The following is a 17,270-nucleotide window of genomic DNA, read 5'->3' as shown; positions in this document are numbered from 1 at the left end:
ACATACAGTGAGTCTCAAACTCCATTGTTTCCTCCTCCTTATATAAATCTCATTTGTTTAAAAGACCTCCGAAGAACAGGAGAATCTCAACATAACACTGACTGTTACGTAACAGTCGGGGTATACGCCCCCAATATTTGCATATGCCAGCCCAATACACGTCGGGATGTGCACAGCTGAATCATCAGACTAGGTAAGCAAGCAAGAACAACAGCGGAAAATGGCAGATGGAGCAATAATAACTGACATGACCCATGATATTTTTAGTGATATTTGTAAATTGTCTTTCTAAATGTTTCGTTAGCATGTTGCTAATGTACTGTTAAATGTGGTTAAAGTTACCATCATTTCTTACTGTATTCACAGAGACCAGAGCCGTCGTTATTTTCATTTTTTAACACTTGCAATCTGTATAATTCATAAACAACTTCATTCTTTATAAATCTCTCCAACAGTGTAGCATTAGCCGTTAGCCACGGAGCATAGCCTCAAACTCATTCAGAATCAAATGTAAACATCCAAATAAATACCATACTTACGCGATTAGATTACGCGATTGCTGCATGACGAACACTTTGTTTATGCTGTTTAAGGCAAGCGCGAGCTCCGTGGGTGGGGAGTGTGAGCATTTAAAGGGGCCGCAGCCTAAATCGGCTCATATTTAATGATGCCCCAAAACAGGCAGTTAAAAAATAATAATAATAATAATAATAAAAATTTATGGGGTATTTTGAGCTGAAACTTCAGACATTCAGGGGACACCTTAGATTTGTAATACATCTTTTAAAAAGACGGCACCTTTAATATTATACTGGTCAATGTTGGGAGAATCTCATGCTGATCTTAAAACTATAGCACTGTTAAAGGATGTTTGAGAATCCCAATAATATAGTGGTTCACAAAGTGAATCATTTCAGATATTACAGCCATTTGTCATGAGAAATAAACTCACTGAGCTTCTTTGATGTTGGCATTTATTTAGTGCCATATGAAAAATTCATTAAAACAAAGAAAAGTTAAATACTAAAAGGAAAAATCAGGAAATGCAGGAAAAAAATAGAAAACATGGAAAATAGCAGTCAAGTACACAAGCTTGGAGAAAAAAAAAAAAAAAAAAAAAAAAAAAAAAATGTACACAAATGTTACATGCATAAAATGTTTAAAAACACAAGCACAGGTGTTTAAACGCTCCTCTTCAGACACCGTGGCTCAAATGCTTCACTTTCCCATACTGCTGAGAATATTTGCCTATGAGGAGAAGAAGAGAGTGCATGACTCAAAGGAAATTTCCTAAATCACATTCAATTGTGCTTCCCTCCAGACATTAAAAATCCACAGTAGGGCTGGGTTGAAAACATCCATTTCTCAATATTACATACAGATATTGAATAGCATATTGAAAAGTAAAAATGGAACAAATATTTGAATAAAACTCACGTAAACTAGTTTGATTTAGTAGTATTATTTCCTTAAGAAAAACTGACATCCTGTACCAGATATACATCCAAATGAATATGTTGAATTGATATTGCCAAGTATCAATCAATCAAATTGAAATGTGAAATTAGCATCAATTCCCAGCCCTAATCCATAGCAGACATTACTGATGCAAACCAAATACCTTTATAAAAGAGGAGAAGCGCTTAGCTGTAATGCCTTCAATTTTCTTCAGGTCTTCCACCTACAGACAAGGAAAATGAAGAAAAAATAAAATCATTGCATCTCTATGAATCTCTATGTCCTCACAGGTGAAGATTTAATCTCTACAGGTGGTGTTTCTCAGCATCAGTCAGCACTATACCTCTGTGAAATCCCCATGAATCTCTCTCCAGCCCATGATCAGTTTGGCTTTCTTGTCTCCGATCAGCTGCAGGCTCTTGAGCTCCTTCAGAGAGCCAGAGTTCAGTGTCTGCAGGATTTTCTTCCTGGACTGCTCCAGTAACGCTGAATCCAAATGGGACTCCCAGTTGATGTCTTGAGCAGAGGGTGGATCCACACCTCCATTTTCCTTACCCTCACCCACCTTACAAAATACAAATCATGTGAAGGTAATAGTGCTGGGTGGACTGGACTGCAGTTTTGCCTTTTTAATGTGGCGTGACAGATCGCTGTAGCGCAGCTCAGCTCACTTCTTAACTACTAGTTACAGCATGAAATAAACATGAATGAACATCAGAAGGCATGTTGAAATATACAGTACAACTTATCAAAATCTGTATCATGTCACATGTAATCGCTCAAGCAGTAGACGTCAATAGCTTGTAAACTATGCATCACGTATATAAAAATTGACCTCAGATAAGACATTCAATGTTCATAAACTCAGGCAGCTAGAAAACTCTAAAGTTGAGCACTTTACTAACTATATGCACTTTATTCCATATTTATTGTAACTTTACTCAACATGTTCTACAATATTTAATGTTTTTAAATAAACCCATCATGTTATTAGTCACCATTTAAAAGTTTATATTTAAAAATAAAACTAGTAGAAACCATTAAAAAGTTATGACTACATCAAGTATAAAAATTCTTGTGCAGCTGGTGGAGTCATTGAACATCAGCTACAACAAAATTGTGCACAATTTTGATCAGACGTGAACTCATGTTATTTTTCTTGATCACCAGATTGCAGTAATCTGACCCAAACACCATGTAGATTACTGTGGTGAAGTCTGAAAGGTTTGTATATTTGCTTATACAAATGGTTGTTACATTTACACATAAATAAGACCTAAATTAGATCAAATTGCCTAAAACTCCAAAGTTTAATTGGTAAAAAAAAAAAAAAAAAAAAAAAAAAAAAAGTAAAAAAGATTTGAACATGCAAGGTGTAACCTTTGGGTTAATACAAGTCTTCTTAGACTATTTGATAGCATTTTTGGATGATCTATCCCTTTATAACTTTAAAAATACATAGAAAAAGTGGCCTTTGTACAATAAATACTGGCATTCAGATCTGCATCTTTCAATTACAGTGTTAAAATATCAGTCAATTATTGTTGTACATTTTAATATGCACACAAGGGACAATGTGTTGCACACTGACCTCACTTTTGACCCGTTTCTTCTTATCCAAGAATTGTGATGGTTTAACCACCACAGCACACTGCTGCAACGGCTGCACCTGGGAGACTAAAACATAGGTCCTGATTTATGAAACCGTCTAAAATGTGTTCCTAAATATATCAATTTATAATTCCAAGATTAAAATTCCCAATATACTTTCAAGTGAAATTGAAGGATGAACTGGTGTGATGGCATTGGGCGACATGGCAAATAAAATAAAATCTTGATTTCTCTCAAAACGATTCACCAATTCACAATTACGATTTCTTTAATGTTTACAAATTTACTTTACACATATCCTATATGCTCAGAAATATAAAAAAGAAAAATGCTAAACAGTTCTTAGCCAAAATGTAGACAGTTTTAGAGGTCAACCCAACCCTGACACTTTTTCATGTTTGATACTGTAAAGCTGCTTGCTTTTAAGCAATCTATTGAATAAAATGGCATAAATATACATTATAAACATTGTAAAAGCTATTAACAGCAAATGTTCTGTAAAAACAGATCATAAAAGCACCTTTCAGCCTGTCACCCTTATACAAACATAAAATGTCAAACATACAGCAGTAGTTTTCTCATCGTTTTCTATGTAAACATACTCTTGAAACACGTTTGGTGGTTGCGCTCACGTCTCGTGGTTTTTTTAATGCATGAAACTGCATTCTTAAAACACGGCGCTCAAAAAAAAGTTTAGAGTTTAATTTTTTAGTTTTTTTAACAACTTATTCTGTGTGAAGAGCCGCTTAAGACTAGCGATGTGTTCTACGTTCATAGAGTGCATCACACGAGACCATCATGTGGTCAGGTAATTTTCTTCTCTTAACGGTCATCATTGCCATATTGTTAAATGGAAAACGTTTGCTAACATTTTTATTCAAAACCGCAATTTCTCAATTTAAAAATACAATTGTGGCAAAACATTAAATTCAAATTAATCAGAGAAAACAAAAAAAAAAAAAAAAAAAAAAAAGTTTACACAGCCCGACATGTAACATGTATTTACATATTCATCTAAACACCGCTCATCAGCATGGGCGGCGTTGGGATATTAACTATCATTATTATTTTACTGCAAACCTATTTCACAAAAAAAAAAAAAAAAAAAAAAAAAAAAACTTCACTGTGAATACATCAGGCCTTAAGATAGCAAAATATAGCTCATCCGGAACCACAAAAGCTGACAGTAGCAGGATGAGAGAGGGAACAGAGCGGAACCGCTTTGAGCCCTGAAGAGCGAAGCAACCACAGCATCATAGAAAATACTGCATGCTAACAGAACAAATGAACAAAGAGAGGAAACATCTTTAAAGGGTCATGAAACATCTTGGAATCAATACTGGGTAGTACTCATGCATAAAGATGTCCCAGGAGGATATAAGAATGAAGTCAGCCACATCTTACCCTGTAGCGGTGTGACAACGGCCTGCTGTTTGCGTGGTTTGGCAGCTGTAGAATGTTTTCTGTGCAATGGGGGCAGTTCTGTCTTAAAGAGAAGTGCATCTTTGGATTCTTTCTCAGTGGCTTCACTCTGTTTGTTAAGCATATTTGCTTTGTCTTCCAGCTCCTTCTGTTTCTCCTTCAACATCTTTGGAGAGAGAACATATATTTGAGTCACACATTAGAGGTTTTAGTTGATGTGGTTTTCCAAACTGAGCACCCATGATCACTTGAAAACTGGGTTACGGTTCTTGTGGACGCTAGTACAGTTTGCAGATGGTATTAGTAATCCAGCCTAATTTGCAATTTGGCCCAATTTGAAGGATTAACTATGCCGATGTGTCTCTCACTGATGCTTATTCCTTCTGACGCATTGAAATTCAGATGGAAATGCTGTTCTGACCACATAACGGAGCCAAACATTGAAAGAGTGTGTACGATACCTGAATTTCTTTCCGGGACTGTGCCACAGTTTTGAGCAGGTTGAGCCTCTCTCTCTCAGCTGAACCCATCATCATCTTCTCTAGGGCCAGGAGCCTCTCCAGAACTGATGAATCTGGTGAACTGAAAGACATCTAAACTTATAGCACATCCAACTACTTTACTGGCACACTGTAGTGATTCCCAAAATATTTACTTAAAGAATTTAAGCAAATTACAATTATTCAACTGCCACTTTCAAGCCCCAGAAAGGTAGTAAAAACATCAAAGTAATCCATTTGACTCCAGTGGTTTAACCTCAATTTTATGAATTTTTTGGGTGGAGCTAAAACGGGGGTCCAATGACGCACTCGGGCCCCCGAACATGGCCCCACCCCAACACTATATAAATGTCGATGACGCACCAAGCATGGCGCCGCCCCTCAATCTTGAGTGTCATCACGGTTATACAGCACTTTGCACATTTAGTAATGCCTTCGTCACGCAAATGCATATTACATGATTGTTATATACAATACAGCTCGGTCTCCTTATTTAAAGGTCCTAAAACTATGATATGAAGGGGAGGATTAATTTAGTCTCTAGTGATATCGTTCTAACTTTGTTCAAACTTTCAGACAGTTGGGATTAGAGCTTAGATCGAGCCGAACAAAATCAAGCCCGACCCTACCCGAGCCCGTTGTGACAGAGCCCGGCCTGGCACGTCCACTGTAATTATGAGCCCGATTTAAACCCTACCATTTTTAATATGTGGGCCGTTATAACCAGGGGTGGCGCCAGATTTTTTTTTTAACGCAGGTGCTGGTGTGCTATTTAGGCTACAGGGGGGAGCTGCGCAGTTATACTATTAATAAATGAGCATAAATTGGCCACTCAATATTAAATATTCAATTATTTTAATTATCATAAAAGTTTTAATTTTATTAAATTGAACAAGCACAACCTTCAGCATTCAATCAAATATTCCTAAAGATGAATTATTAATAATAATGTTACTTCAACATATTGTTATTTCATCATAATATATGTGTGAGCAACAAGCAAGATTTGTATTTGTAAATTCAGTGACAGTGTGTGTTACGAGTTTCAAATGGTGTAAGTGTGACAGCCGTGCGCCGGCGCCTCCTGTCATTATTATATTGTCTGCTATATTGCTTTTTATGCATTAAATCAAGGCAATTGGATGATGAAAAATGTATTAAAATTAAGATACAATTCATACTAAACGAAATTCACTTTAAAGAAAATCTTTCTTCAAAACAAAACTTAAACTTTAAACTAAATGTTAATGGCTAAAACACGTAGACTCTTTTCGTACAAATTGCAGCACATTCATTTAATTCTGAATTTTGCACATGTAAGTTGAAAGGCATTTGTTTGTGCACATTTGTAACATTTATCAAGTTCATAATTGTGCATGCATTTATTAATTATTATCTTAATGAATAATAGGACAAGGAAGAAGCATGTAAACTGCAGCGTTGTTTGTTTATTCAGAAGTCCCATTTTTTGCTGTCATAGGCGAGCAGCGTGCCGCATTTAATGCACGAGACAAAGTCAACACATATGTTGTCACTCCCCACGACTAGTTTAAAATGTTTCCATACCTCAGATTTTCCTCCAAACTTGCTCAAAGTTAATTCTCCTGTTTTAATTTTTTTCTTTGCTTCTTCAAGCTCCATTTTGCTCTTAAGCCGCACAGCAGGTGTGTTGCGTCACGCACGCGAGACTGCGAGTGCGAGTGGACGAGACGTTGCGCATGACACGTGACGTGCTTTATCAAGGGCCCGACCCGAGGGCGCTGGCGGGAAATATCGGAATCTAAGCTATAGCTAGGATTCACAGATAATCCACTGTTTTTGGTGAATGTGGCTGAACAGACCTCGGCCTCCCTCCCGCCCCACTGACAACCGATGATATGATATGGAGCCGGACAGAGTCTCTCCTGTCCCGGCCTTCATCCTCCCGTCTCGCGGCGCCGTCATTTTTCGACTCAACAGTTGGCAGTACGTGCCCACCAATGAGTGCAAGTTGCCGTGTGTGCTGATGTTATAATTAGTAGGTAGTCCACAGTAACTACTAAAATTTGCAACCCTCCAACATGATTTTTTTTTATATGCAGCATCAGTATGTTTGACTCAGACAGTTGAGGCTGCAGCTCTCGTGAATGGGTGTGGTTTCAGCTCAGACAGCGGACACGCCCCCAGCGTTTGAGAGCAGAGAGCTCTGCCTATTTTTTTCGAGATTGATAACTTTCATTTACTTGCAGATTTTTTTTAATTATTCAAATTTGGCTGGGTGGTTAAGATTTTTCTGCAGTGTGACAAACTCAGAACAATGACTTTACAGGGACTCGAATCTCCAACGCATGTTCACGCGAGCACCATGGCACAAGCTGTGTTGTGTTGTGTTGATGCAAAAGCAGACATTGTTGCGTGAACGTGCATTGGAGATCATTTTGTAAATAAAAAGCAGTAAATTGTGTTTTTTTTCCCCCTCAAACAAAACTCGTGTCGCGCAATAAAATTGATGTTATACCACTAGATTCACATGGATTACTTTAATGATGTCTTTACTACCTTTCTGGGGCTTGAACGTGGTAGTTGTGTAGCTGTCAATGGAGGGACAGAAAGCTTCATTAACAAGATCTTTATTTGCATTCCGAAGATGAATGAAAGTCTTTCGGGTTTGGAACGACATGAGGGTGATAAATGATATATTTTCATTTTAAAGGATTAGTTCACTTCAGAATAAAAATTCTGATAATTTATCCATGTCATCCAATATGTTTATGTCCTTCTTCAGTCGAAAAGAAATTAAGGTTTTTGAGGAAAACATTCCAGGATTTTTCTCCATATAGTGGACTTCAACAGGGTACAATGGCTTAAAGGTCCAAATTGCAGTTTCAGTGCAGCTTCAAAGGGACCTTCAACCCGACAAAGTCCACTATATGGAGAAAATACTTAAATGTTTTCCTCAAAAACCTTAAATTTCTTTTCAACTGAAGACAGACAAAAATCTTGAATAACATGGGGGAGTAAATTATCAGGACATTTTAATTCTGAAGTGAACTAATCCTTTAACTTCAAACTCACAAACCCCAGTCTGGGAAACCTTAGGGCAAAATTAAATTCATTTGAAAGCTATTCACAGCAAATAAATAGAGACTGAAACATTGAATATCCTCATAAGGCTGAAAGATCAACTTAGATCACACAGAAATAAAGCACATGTGTACTCCCTATAAATGTCCACTGAGGCACATTTAGCCTGTGGTTTTCGCTATAGGGAGAGTCTTCCTTTGAGCACCAGCTACCAAATCATGGCCTACTGCACAAAGCCAAGACCTGCTAAAGCGCTCGTACAATAAACCAGTTCAGCTGTTGCAACACATGCTCTCTTACCCATGTGGATGTCCGGGCAGTGATTGGCACTGTTCAGCTTTCTTCCCCTCCTTAGACCTCTTGTTCTGGGGCTCACCAGAACCTCCAGCCTCCTGTTCCTCTCTGGATCTCTTTCCAGGAACTACAAGAGAAGGGACACATTATAATTATCAAATAAACATTCTCATCATCCAGAAAAAAAATAAAATAAAACTGCACTTCTCACCAATCGTTGGAGCCACAACTGTTTCCCTGACAAAGGGTCGATTGACAATCTGCTTAGACTTGGCGGCAAAGTTAAGGGCTGAGAAGGTGTCAAAGTAGTATTTGTACTCCGGTGCGATGTTGGTGATCATGACAGAATGGGCAGAACCACCCAGAGAGTCCTGCAGCAGACGGGTGAGTTTACTGTCCCTGTAGGGCACACGGCCCCCGGCCCCTGCATTCAGAGCGTCCACCACTTTACTGAGGGTGAAGAGGGACAGGTTGATAGCCCCACTCTCTTTCAGACGAATGCCCTGGTTTCCTGTTCGTCGGTTGTCCTCTGAACCAGCCAGATCAACCAAATACAGCTTTCCTGTTTGTTGTCTGTGGGGCGGCCCACGCTGAGACTTCACTACCTGAGAGCAAATGCATGCATTTATATGGCTTGTTAGTCTTTTTTAGAGGGTCAGTAACCTTTATTAAAGCACTATGAAATTGTTTTTTTTTTTTTTTTTAATTTGCATTCCATTTTAATAGTAACTTTAACAATAACTTAATTTAATAATAATATTCAAATTTAAGTAACAGTGGCCTATGAAATCTTTTTTCCCCCCAAAAATCTTGTCCATTTTATTTTTTTCTGGATTCTGTGTTTTATGATTTAATATTAATTCATTATCAAAAACAGTGGTAATCAATTGACTGCACAAAAGTATCAATGTAATTAATCTCCTTAAATGTAATCAAATGAAAAAAAAATTCATTTTTTTTGGCACACAGAAAAATTACGATATTCCTTAAAAGATTGTTTTAATAAACTATTATTATTGTTATTACTTTGAAAAAGTACATTCTACTCTACAAGAGGAATATATGTCAATATATGTTTTCTCAGAATTATGAGTTATGACAAATGCAAAAAATAAAACTCCCAACTGAGAAACAGTCAGAATTGCGAGATGTAAACTGAACATCTTCCTTCAAAATTGGACTTTATAACTCACAACTGACCTTTCGCAAAGACCTGCTCCCCTCGGTTACTGTTGCTATGTCTGACAAGCCATGGTGATCTCATGCTACACATCATATTCTCTCAAAATACATTGCAGAGCAAAAAGGACACTGACAACGCGCTGACAGACGAGAGAGCAGGTTTACTTTTAGTATGAAAAAGTCTCTGACTGAAGAAACATGTGCAAGGTGATCATCTGTTTATATAAAGCATATACAGTTGTATTTTTTTCTTTTCAAAAATGACTGATCATTTCACTAGATAAGACTTATTCTTCGTCTGGTATCGTTTAAAGCTGCACTGAAACTGTAATTTTGACCTTCAACCGTTTGGAGTCCATTGAAGTCCACTATAAGGAGAATAATCCTGGAATGTTTTCATCAAAAACCTTAATTTCTTTTCGAGAAATGAACATCTTTGATGATATGGGGGTGAGTAAATTATCAGGTAATTTTATTTGAAAGTGAACTAATGCTTTAAGTGTACAGCCCGTACTTTTGATTTATTCAAACTTCTGCGACATTCATGAATACAAAGGGAATTTACTGTATAATACAGAGTGTTCAGCGTTTTCGGCATTGCAAAAATCATAGGGCTCCAGTTTTGTAATACCAACATAAGTGTTCTCTTTCCCAAACACAGCCAGCAGACACAGTAAAGTCAGTGGTTTGTTTGAGGCAGAGATTTAATTTCAGCACCAGCTACCAAATCATGGTCTACCACACAGAGACCAGGACCTGCTTAAGTGCTAATGGAGAAGTAGATTGAAGAGAATTGTGCATGTTCAAACCTTTATGAGGAGGATAGCGTGACTGCGGCTGGAGCGCTGGTTGAGTTTAGTGGAGGCTGTGGTGCGGTTTAGACTCGCGGGAATGAAATGAGTGTCAAAGTCGGAAAAGGATGAGAGGGGTGTGTGCGTTAGCCCAGGAATGAGGATGTTTCTGTCCTTGTCTTCACGGATGGGCAGGTCCTGGGAACCTGGGGACAACAGGTCCAGCACCTACAGACACAAAACTAATCAATATTCCAGAGCAGCTGCCCACTGAAATGGGGTTTAAATGTAAACACAAAAAAGTTAAGTCTTGCAAAAAAGTATTTTTTAATTCATTTGATATTTTATAACAATTGTTTTTTTCCTTTTTGAAAAATTAACACTTTTGTTCAGCAAAGATGCATTAAATTGTTCAAAAGTGACAGTAAAGTTTAAATATATTTTCAGTAAAGTTACAAAAGATTTAAATGCCGTTTTTGAAGTTTCTAAAAAAATAAATACCGTTTTGGCACTAATGTGGCGTGAAAGCTCGCTGTAGTGCTCGAGTTCAAGAAAAGCGGCAGCGCAAAGCAAGCAAACTGATCATCTTCTCCGGTTTAATGCCAGTTACAGCATGAAATAAATATGACATCTGAAGGTATGTTATATAGAGCAGAACTTACCGAAATCCTATGTCTAATATAATCGCTTAATCAGTGTTTTAACCGTGGAAAGATGTCAATAAAACAGCTTGTAATGTCACGTAACGTCACATTTACCTCAGGAAAACCATATTTAGTGACCATAAACTCATTCAGCTAGAAAAGTGAACTAGTGGATAGGGGTGTAACGGTACACAAAACTCACGGTTTGGTACGTACCTCGGTTTTGAAGTCACGGTTCGGTACAGTTTTCGGTACAGCAGGTGGAGAGAAAACTAAACATAAAATTGCCTTTTTTTTATTATTAAACAGAGGTTTACTGAACAAATTGTGTTTGTCTTTAAATATATTAAATTAAATTAAAACTAAAAGTTTAAGGATAAAAAAAAATGATCTCTGCTAATGCTGTACACTATGTAGGGAGCCCTAACTATTAGCCTAAATTCAATTGCTTTTTATTTTTAGATAAAATAATCAACACTCAAATAACAAATTGTATGCAAACCTGTAAGCTGCACCTAAGGCAGTTTTTGCATTAACTTCTAAATGTTTTTACTCCAATTCGTTGTTGAAATATAATCATTTCTACACAGTGGCTGTTATTTTAACATCAGATCTATTTAAACATACATTAAATAGCCTAATCAGGATATCACTAAAAGATTAAGTAAAATAATGAATATATTGGCTAATACAGTGCATATATTAAGCGAAAGAGTTAATTTCTCTAGCGAACTAACAAGCTGTGAACACTGAATGGCTTTTCTGAGGTAAATGCATCATGACATTGTTGAATACGGATGCTTTCATTGATGTCTTTCCACCGTTGAAACACTGAATGAGCGATTACATGAGATATGACCGTTTCAGTAAGTTGTACTGAATCTTGCAACATACCTTCAGATGTTCTTTCATGTTTATTCTGTAACTAGTATTAAGGAGGAAGAGATGAACACTTTCATATGCGCTCCGCGCTCGCGCTACCGGTTGAACTGAGGCGCATGTACAGTGATCTGTCACCCCACATCAAAGCGGCATTTTCTGTTTAAACTTCATGATTTCGTGGACAGAATTTGAAGGATGACACTTTGTTTCTTATCGAAAGTAACAAAACGCAGAGCTTATTGCGGTTATTGGTGGTGAATATTGGTTGCAATGTAATGCTTTGGTACACACGTGCACCGTACCGAAAGCCCTGTACCGAAACGGTTCGTTACAAATACGTGTACCGTTACACCCCTACTAGTGCAGCATTTTGCTAAATATATACACCATATTACATATTCATTATAATTTAAATGTTCTTCAATATTTAATACGTTTGAATAAATGGATACCATTTAAACGTTTATATTTCTAAAAACTAATTGGAGTAGAAATATAATTATGTGAATGTAAAGTTAGTATTATAACTTGATTATTATAAAAACATCCTTGAGTGTAATTTAAGTACAAATCAGTTAATTTTAACCTTCAATATTAAATCAAGTCACCTTTATTAATATAGCGCTTTTTACAACGCAGATTGTGTCAAAGCAGCTTTACATTGATAACTGGTACATAAATTGGCTGCACAGCAGCTCTTAAATAATAGTGTCAATGCAGGCAGATCAGTAGCACTGTTGAATGAAAATTAATATAGTAATGTAGTACCATCTGGCTCCCATGTATACTTACAGCATACAGAGATTTATTTCCTTTGAGAAAATTTGCCATGTACTGTACCTAATATATATCCAAAATAGAAAAATGAATCGGAATCTGATCGAATCGCAAACTTGTGACTTGAAATCAAATTTGAATCATGAAATTTGTGTCAATATCCAGCCCTGAAAAATATTAAGCAGCACCGTTTTCAACACTGATAATAATAAAGTCGTATTAAAATAATCATATTAGAATGATTTCTGAAGAATCATGTGACACTGAAGATTGGAGAAATAATGCTGAATCACAGGACAAAATTCCATTTTAAAATGTATTAAAATAGAAAACCGCTATTTTCAATATTACAGTTTTTACTGTATTTAAATAAACGCAGGCTTGGTGAGCATAAAATACACTTCAAAAACATTTACTGACCCCAAACATTTTACATCTAAGAAATTAAAAATAATAGTAATTATAATAAAAATATTGAAAACTGAAAAGTGCATCTATTTTAAGGTAAGCATGCTCACCACAATAGAATACCTTTTCATTGTAGATCTCCAAGTAAGACATCCCAATTGAGTATTCCCAACCATCCTGCCCCTTTTCTTGAGCTCCAACCAGATTGAAGACCTCCCTCACAGCTCTGGGAATGATCCCCGGCTGCTCTTGACTGCCAAGCATGGTGTGAGTCTTTCCTGAAGAGAGGAAGAAGAAATGTGCCGTGTTATACAGTGTGAAATGGCACATCATAAAAATCTCAATAAAATCACATCATACACTTAGCTGAACAAATCTAAAAATAAGGGGTGTCCCCAACTACGGATTTACAGTCGAATCGGGTTGCCTATAGTAAAAAAAAAAATAGTCGAATCACATACAAGTCATTGTCAGTTTCGTCTTATCTTTTTTAAACTGCAATTAAAGGCAATGTGGATAAACACAGCCATGATGTACAGACCACCACACAAAAGATATAGAAGAAAATTAATAACATTTTGGATGAATAAGCCTAAAAATATATAGGCCTATATAAATAACTGCAGAAAGGCCACACTGCAGATCAATAGCCTATGCATTTCACGTCAGCAAATCAAATTAAATCGGCTAAATTGCCTGCAAGCTTTAACTCTACAGCGCAACAATCAAATTAATTTACAGAATTGAATTAGAACACAATATATCGTACTAATAAATAAAAATAATAAAAAATGAAATAGTCAAAGTCACAAGTGCAAAATGCCTAAAGTACAGGAGAACATATATTCAAAACACAAGCAACAAATAGTTAAATTAGATAACCTGAGTGATCAATAAATAAATTCAAATTAAAGAAATTATTAAAATAACAAAAGTATAGCCAGAATTGTCAACTTTGTCTGCAGAGACCATATATTGTTTATAAACGCATAACTGGAGTGGCACTGTGGCAGTCTTTTAACTAAACGTTCACAGCATCCAAATCAAATCAAATCAAATCAAATCAAATCAAATCAAATCAAATCAAATCAAATCAAAACAAAACAAAACAAAACAAAACAAAACAAAACAAAACAAAACAAAAAAAAACAAAACAAAACAAAAAAAAACAAAAAAAAAAAAAAAAAAACAAAACACACACACACACACACACACACACACACACACACACACACACACACACACACACACACACACACACACACACACACACACAGAAATGTTTTGAAATCATTTATTGCCTACCTGATTGGGAAAAAAATCCAGTATGTCACACTATCTGTTTAAGTGCGCACACATATATTATGTAAACAAACTTTTATTTTGGATGTGATTATTCATTGAACAGCCCTAATTAATATTAGAATTAATGAAATTAAATTTAATGATACTGAATTTAAATATACAAGCCAATAAGATAAAATAACCACACTTTTAAAGTAACACTAAAATTGGAAAGAATATATTAAAACTAAATATTGAAGTATTCAAATATCAAGTAAACCGTAAAATCCTCTTCACCAAGTATTGTTATGAGTGTTTCTCTCCCTAATTAATATTAAATTTAATGATACCGAATTTACAAATACAAGCCAATAAGATAAAACAACCACATTTTATTGAAAGTAACACTAAAATTGGACAGAAAATATGTTTAAACTAAATATCAATATTAAAGTGTTCAAATATCAAGTAAACAGTAAAATCCTCTTCAAGTATTGTTATGAGTGTTTCTCTCCCTGATAATCCAAACAGGCACAAGAAGAGCCAGTGGATATTCTTTAGGAGAGAAGTTTAATATCAGCACCAGCTACCAAATCATGACCTACTGCACTGAGACCATGACCTGCTAAAGTGCTTGATCATAAAAAAGACAGCACATTAAAAAAATATTTAACATTCTTTCTTTTCACATTTTTATTAAATCACATTATCATAATAGGCTGTATATTAACTTATTGGGAGAAATAAGATATTGAGCACCACCATTTCTAGTCTCATAACACCCCTGCCAAGATTCGACTGTGAGATTGGTAGTCAAATCAGGCTCCTCCTATCGAAGCTTCGAATCGCAGACTATTCAGTGTCACCCCTACTAAAAATGCAAATGAACTTCAAAGGAGATGAAGGCAGAAATGATACCTGCTCCAGTGGGTCCATAGGCAAAGACACTGGCGTTCTGACCATTGAGGATGTGGGGGAGGATGGGCTTGACGGAGGTCAGAAAAACCGCCTGCTGCGTCGTCTCTTCACCATGAAACACATCAAACCTACAATCCAACAAACAATTTAGATCAATCACTGCAAAAACACGCAATGCCATAATTTATTGAGAACTATGACTAACAACAAAAACAATTTTGTGTTACAGGTAATTTTATAAATTTGTTAGGGATGAAAATTCTGGACCAAAATCAAACGCTTTTTAATATATATTTTTTTTAAATCTAAAATTAGCCTTTATTTAATATTAGGGTGATTCAATGAAAAGCTGGATCTCGAAAACACAGTCACTGCTGGAAAGGGTTCAAATATGCAAAAGAGGCTGGAAAACTGAAGAATTTTTCTGAAGAACAGAGCTCAGTTTAACTGCTCAGGACTAACAAGGGACTCATGAACAACCATCACAAAACATAAAAACAGTCATAGATCATCAGTTAACCACACACATTATTCAAGAACCAATGGTTCAAACCTTTGGGTCATTTTAATAAATTCAGCTATTTTTGTGTGTTATGGATTATATGTAAACATCTTTTATGTAAAATATCTTACTCAGGACAGTACTAAAAAAAAAAAAAAAAACTCTTATTTTGTTAAAATCTTGCACATTTTCACAGATTTTGCAAGTGGTTCACATACTTATTCTTGCAACTGCACATGAATATATTTAAGAAAAATATAAAAATAAATAAATGTATATATTTAAATTATATATAAATACATACATGTAAATATTTCTTAAACATACACATGTATGCGTTTATAAATACAAAATAAATATGCATAGTGCACACACATATATTATGTAAACAAACTTATTTTGGATGTGATTATTCATTGAACAGCCCTAATTAATATTAGAATGAATTAAATTAAATATAATGATACTGATTTTAAATATACAAGCCAATAAGATAAAATAACCACACTTTTAAAGTAACACTAAAATTGGAAAGAATATTAAAACTAAATATTAAGTGTTCAAATATCAAGTTAGCAGTAAAATCCTCTTCAAGTTTTGTTATGAGTGTTTCTCTCCCTGATAATCCAAACAGGCACAAGAAGAGCCAGTGGACTTTCTTTAGAAGAGAAGTTTAATATCAGCACCAGCTACCAAATCATGACCTACTGCACTGAGACCATGACCTGCTAAAGTGCTTGATCATAAAAAAAGACAGAATGGAGGAATAAATAAGAAAACAAAACGGGTTATGACTGACTGGTACTGAAGGGTCTCAGTGGCGTTCCTCCAGTTGATGATCTCCAGCTTTTGTGGCCCCAGGCCCCTGACACAGGGCCCCTCTCCCTTATCATCCTGCTTGTCCATGTAGGGTCTCAACCGAACCGCGACACGAACTCTGGAAGTCCGTCTGGACCCAGCAGCTTCATTCACAGAAACTCGCTGTGCCATATCTAATTAAACACACTGAGTTTACTTCCTCATATCAACTGATACATAAACATTTTTAAATGTAGCATACGTTAGATGGAAACGGTTCAGTTTTCTTAATGTGCTTTTAACTCGATACCCGCTGCTGAACTAAAGGACTGACGCGTTTCCCTTCCAAAAGCAAAACACAAAGTAACGTTACATATAAACTACATCAAACTTACCTTTTGACTTGTGGAACTGTTAAACCAAGTCTTGGTTTATCTAATCCGGTCTTTGGCACAATAAAAGATGTTTTGTTAAATTAATTTCATTCGACGCATCGCAACATCTCTGTAAACTCCTCAACAATGGCGCCTGTTGGACTAGGCACGGTTATTTTCAAAAGATGAAAACTCCGCCCCTTCACTGTTTTCAACCAATCAACGAACCCAAATCCATAAACCAGCGTTCTTCTTTAGTGATTTAGCGGAAGAAACAAACGTGTCGTACTGCCATCATTCGGCGGTGTTATGAAATAACAAAACAGGATTTTAAAAATGTGAAATCAAAAATGCTCGTTGTA

General features: G+C 36.0%; 1 protein-coding gene across 2 annotated transcripts; it reads right to left on the bottom strand.

Annotated features, from left to right (window-relative positions):
* Positions 1–1,080: 1,080 nt before the first annotated feature.
* Positions 1,081–17,069, bottom strand: kif22 (kinesin family member 22). 2 transcript variants are annotated; one of them, XM_067369359.1, is made up of 13 exons: positions 16,930–17,041; positions 16,536–16,741; positions 15,235–15,362; positions 13,156–13,310; positions 10,340–10,549; positions 8,560–8,953; positions 8,355–8,475; positions 4,953–5,073; positions 4,474–4,657; positions 3,050–3,135; positions 1,802–2,023; positions 1,622–1,681; positions 1,081–1,248 (listed from the first exon to the last, which is right to left on the bottom strand). In XM_067369359.1, exons 2-13 carry the CDS (start codon positions 16,724–16,726, stop codon positions 1,219–1,221), a joined length of 1,902 nt encoding a protein of 633 aa, XP_067225460.1. In that variant the 5' UTR covers positions 16,727–16,741; positions 16,930–17,041; the 3' UTR covers positions 1,081–1,218. The 2 variants fall into 2 exon arrangements, with proteins under 2 accessions (XP_067225460.1, XP_067225459.1); XM_067369358.1 differs by having other exon boundaries at positions 1,088–1,248; positions 16,536–16,728; positions 16,930–17,069.
* Between the last annotated feature and the right edge of the window lie 201 nt (positions 17,070–17,270).

The sequence above is a fragment of the Chanodichthys erythropterus genome, chromosome 19 (genome assembly GCF_024489055.1).
Source record: "Chanodichthys erythropterus isolate Z2021 chromosome 19, ASM2448905v1, whole genome shotgun sequence".
NCBI classification, from domain to species: domain Eukaryota; kingdom Metazoa; phylum Chordata; class Actinopteri; order Cypriniformes; family Xenocyprididae; genus Chanodichthys; species Chanodichthys erythropterus.
This window is presented reverse-complemented; position numbering and strand designations above follow the sequence as displayed.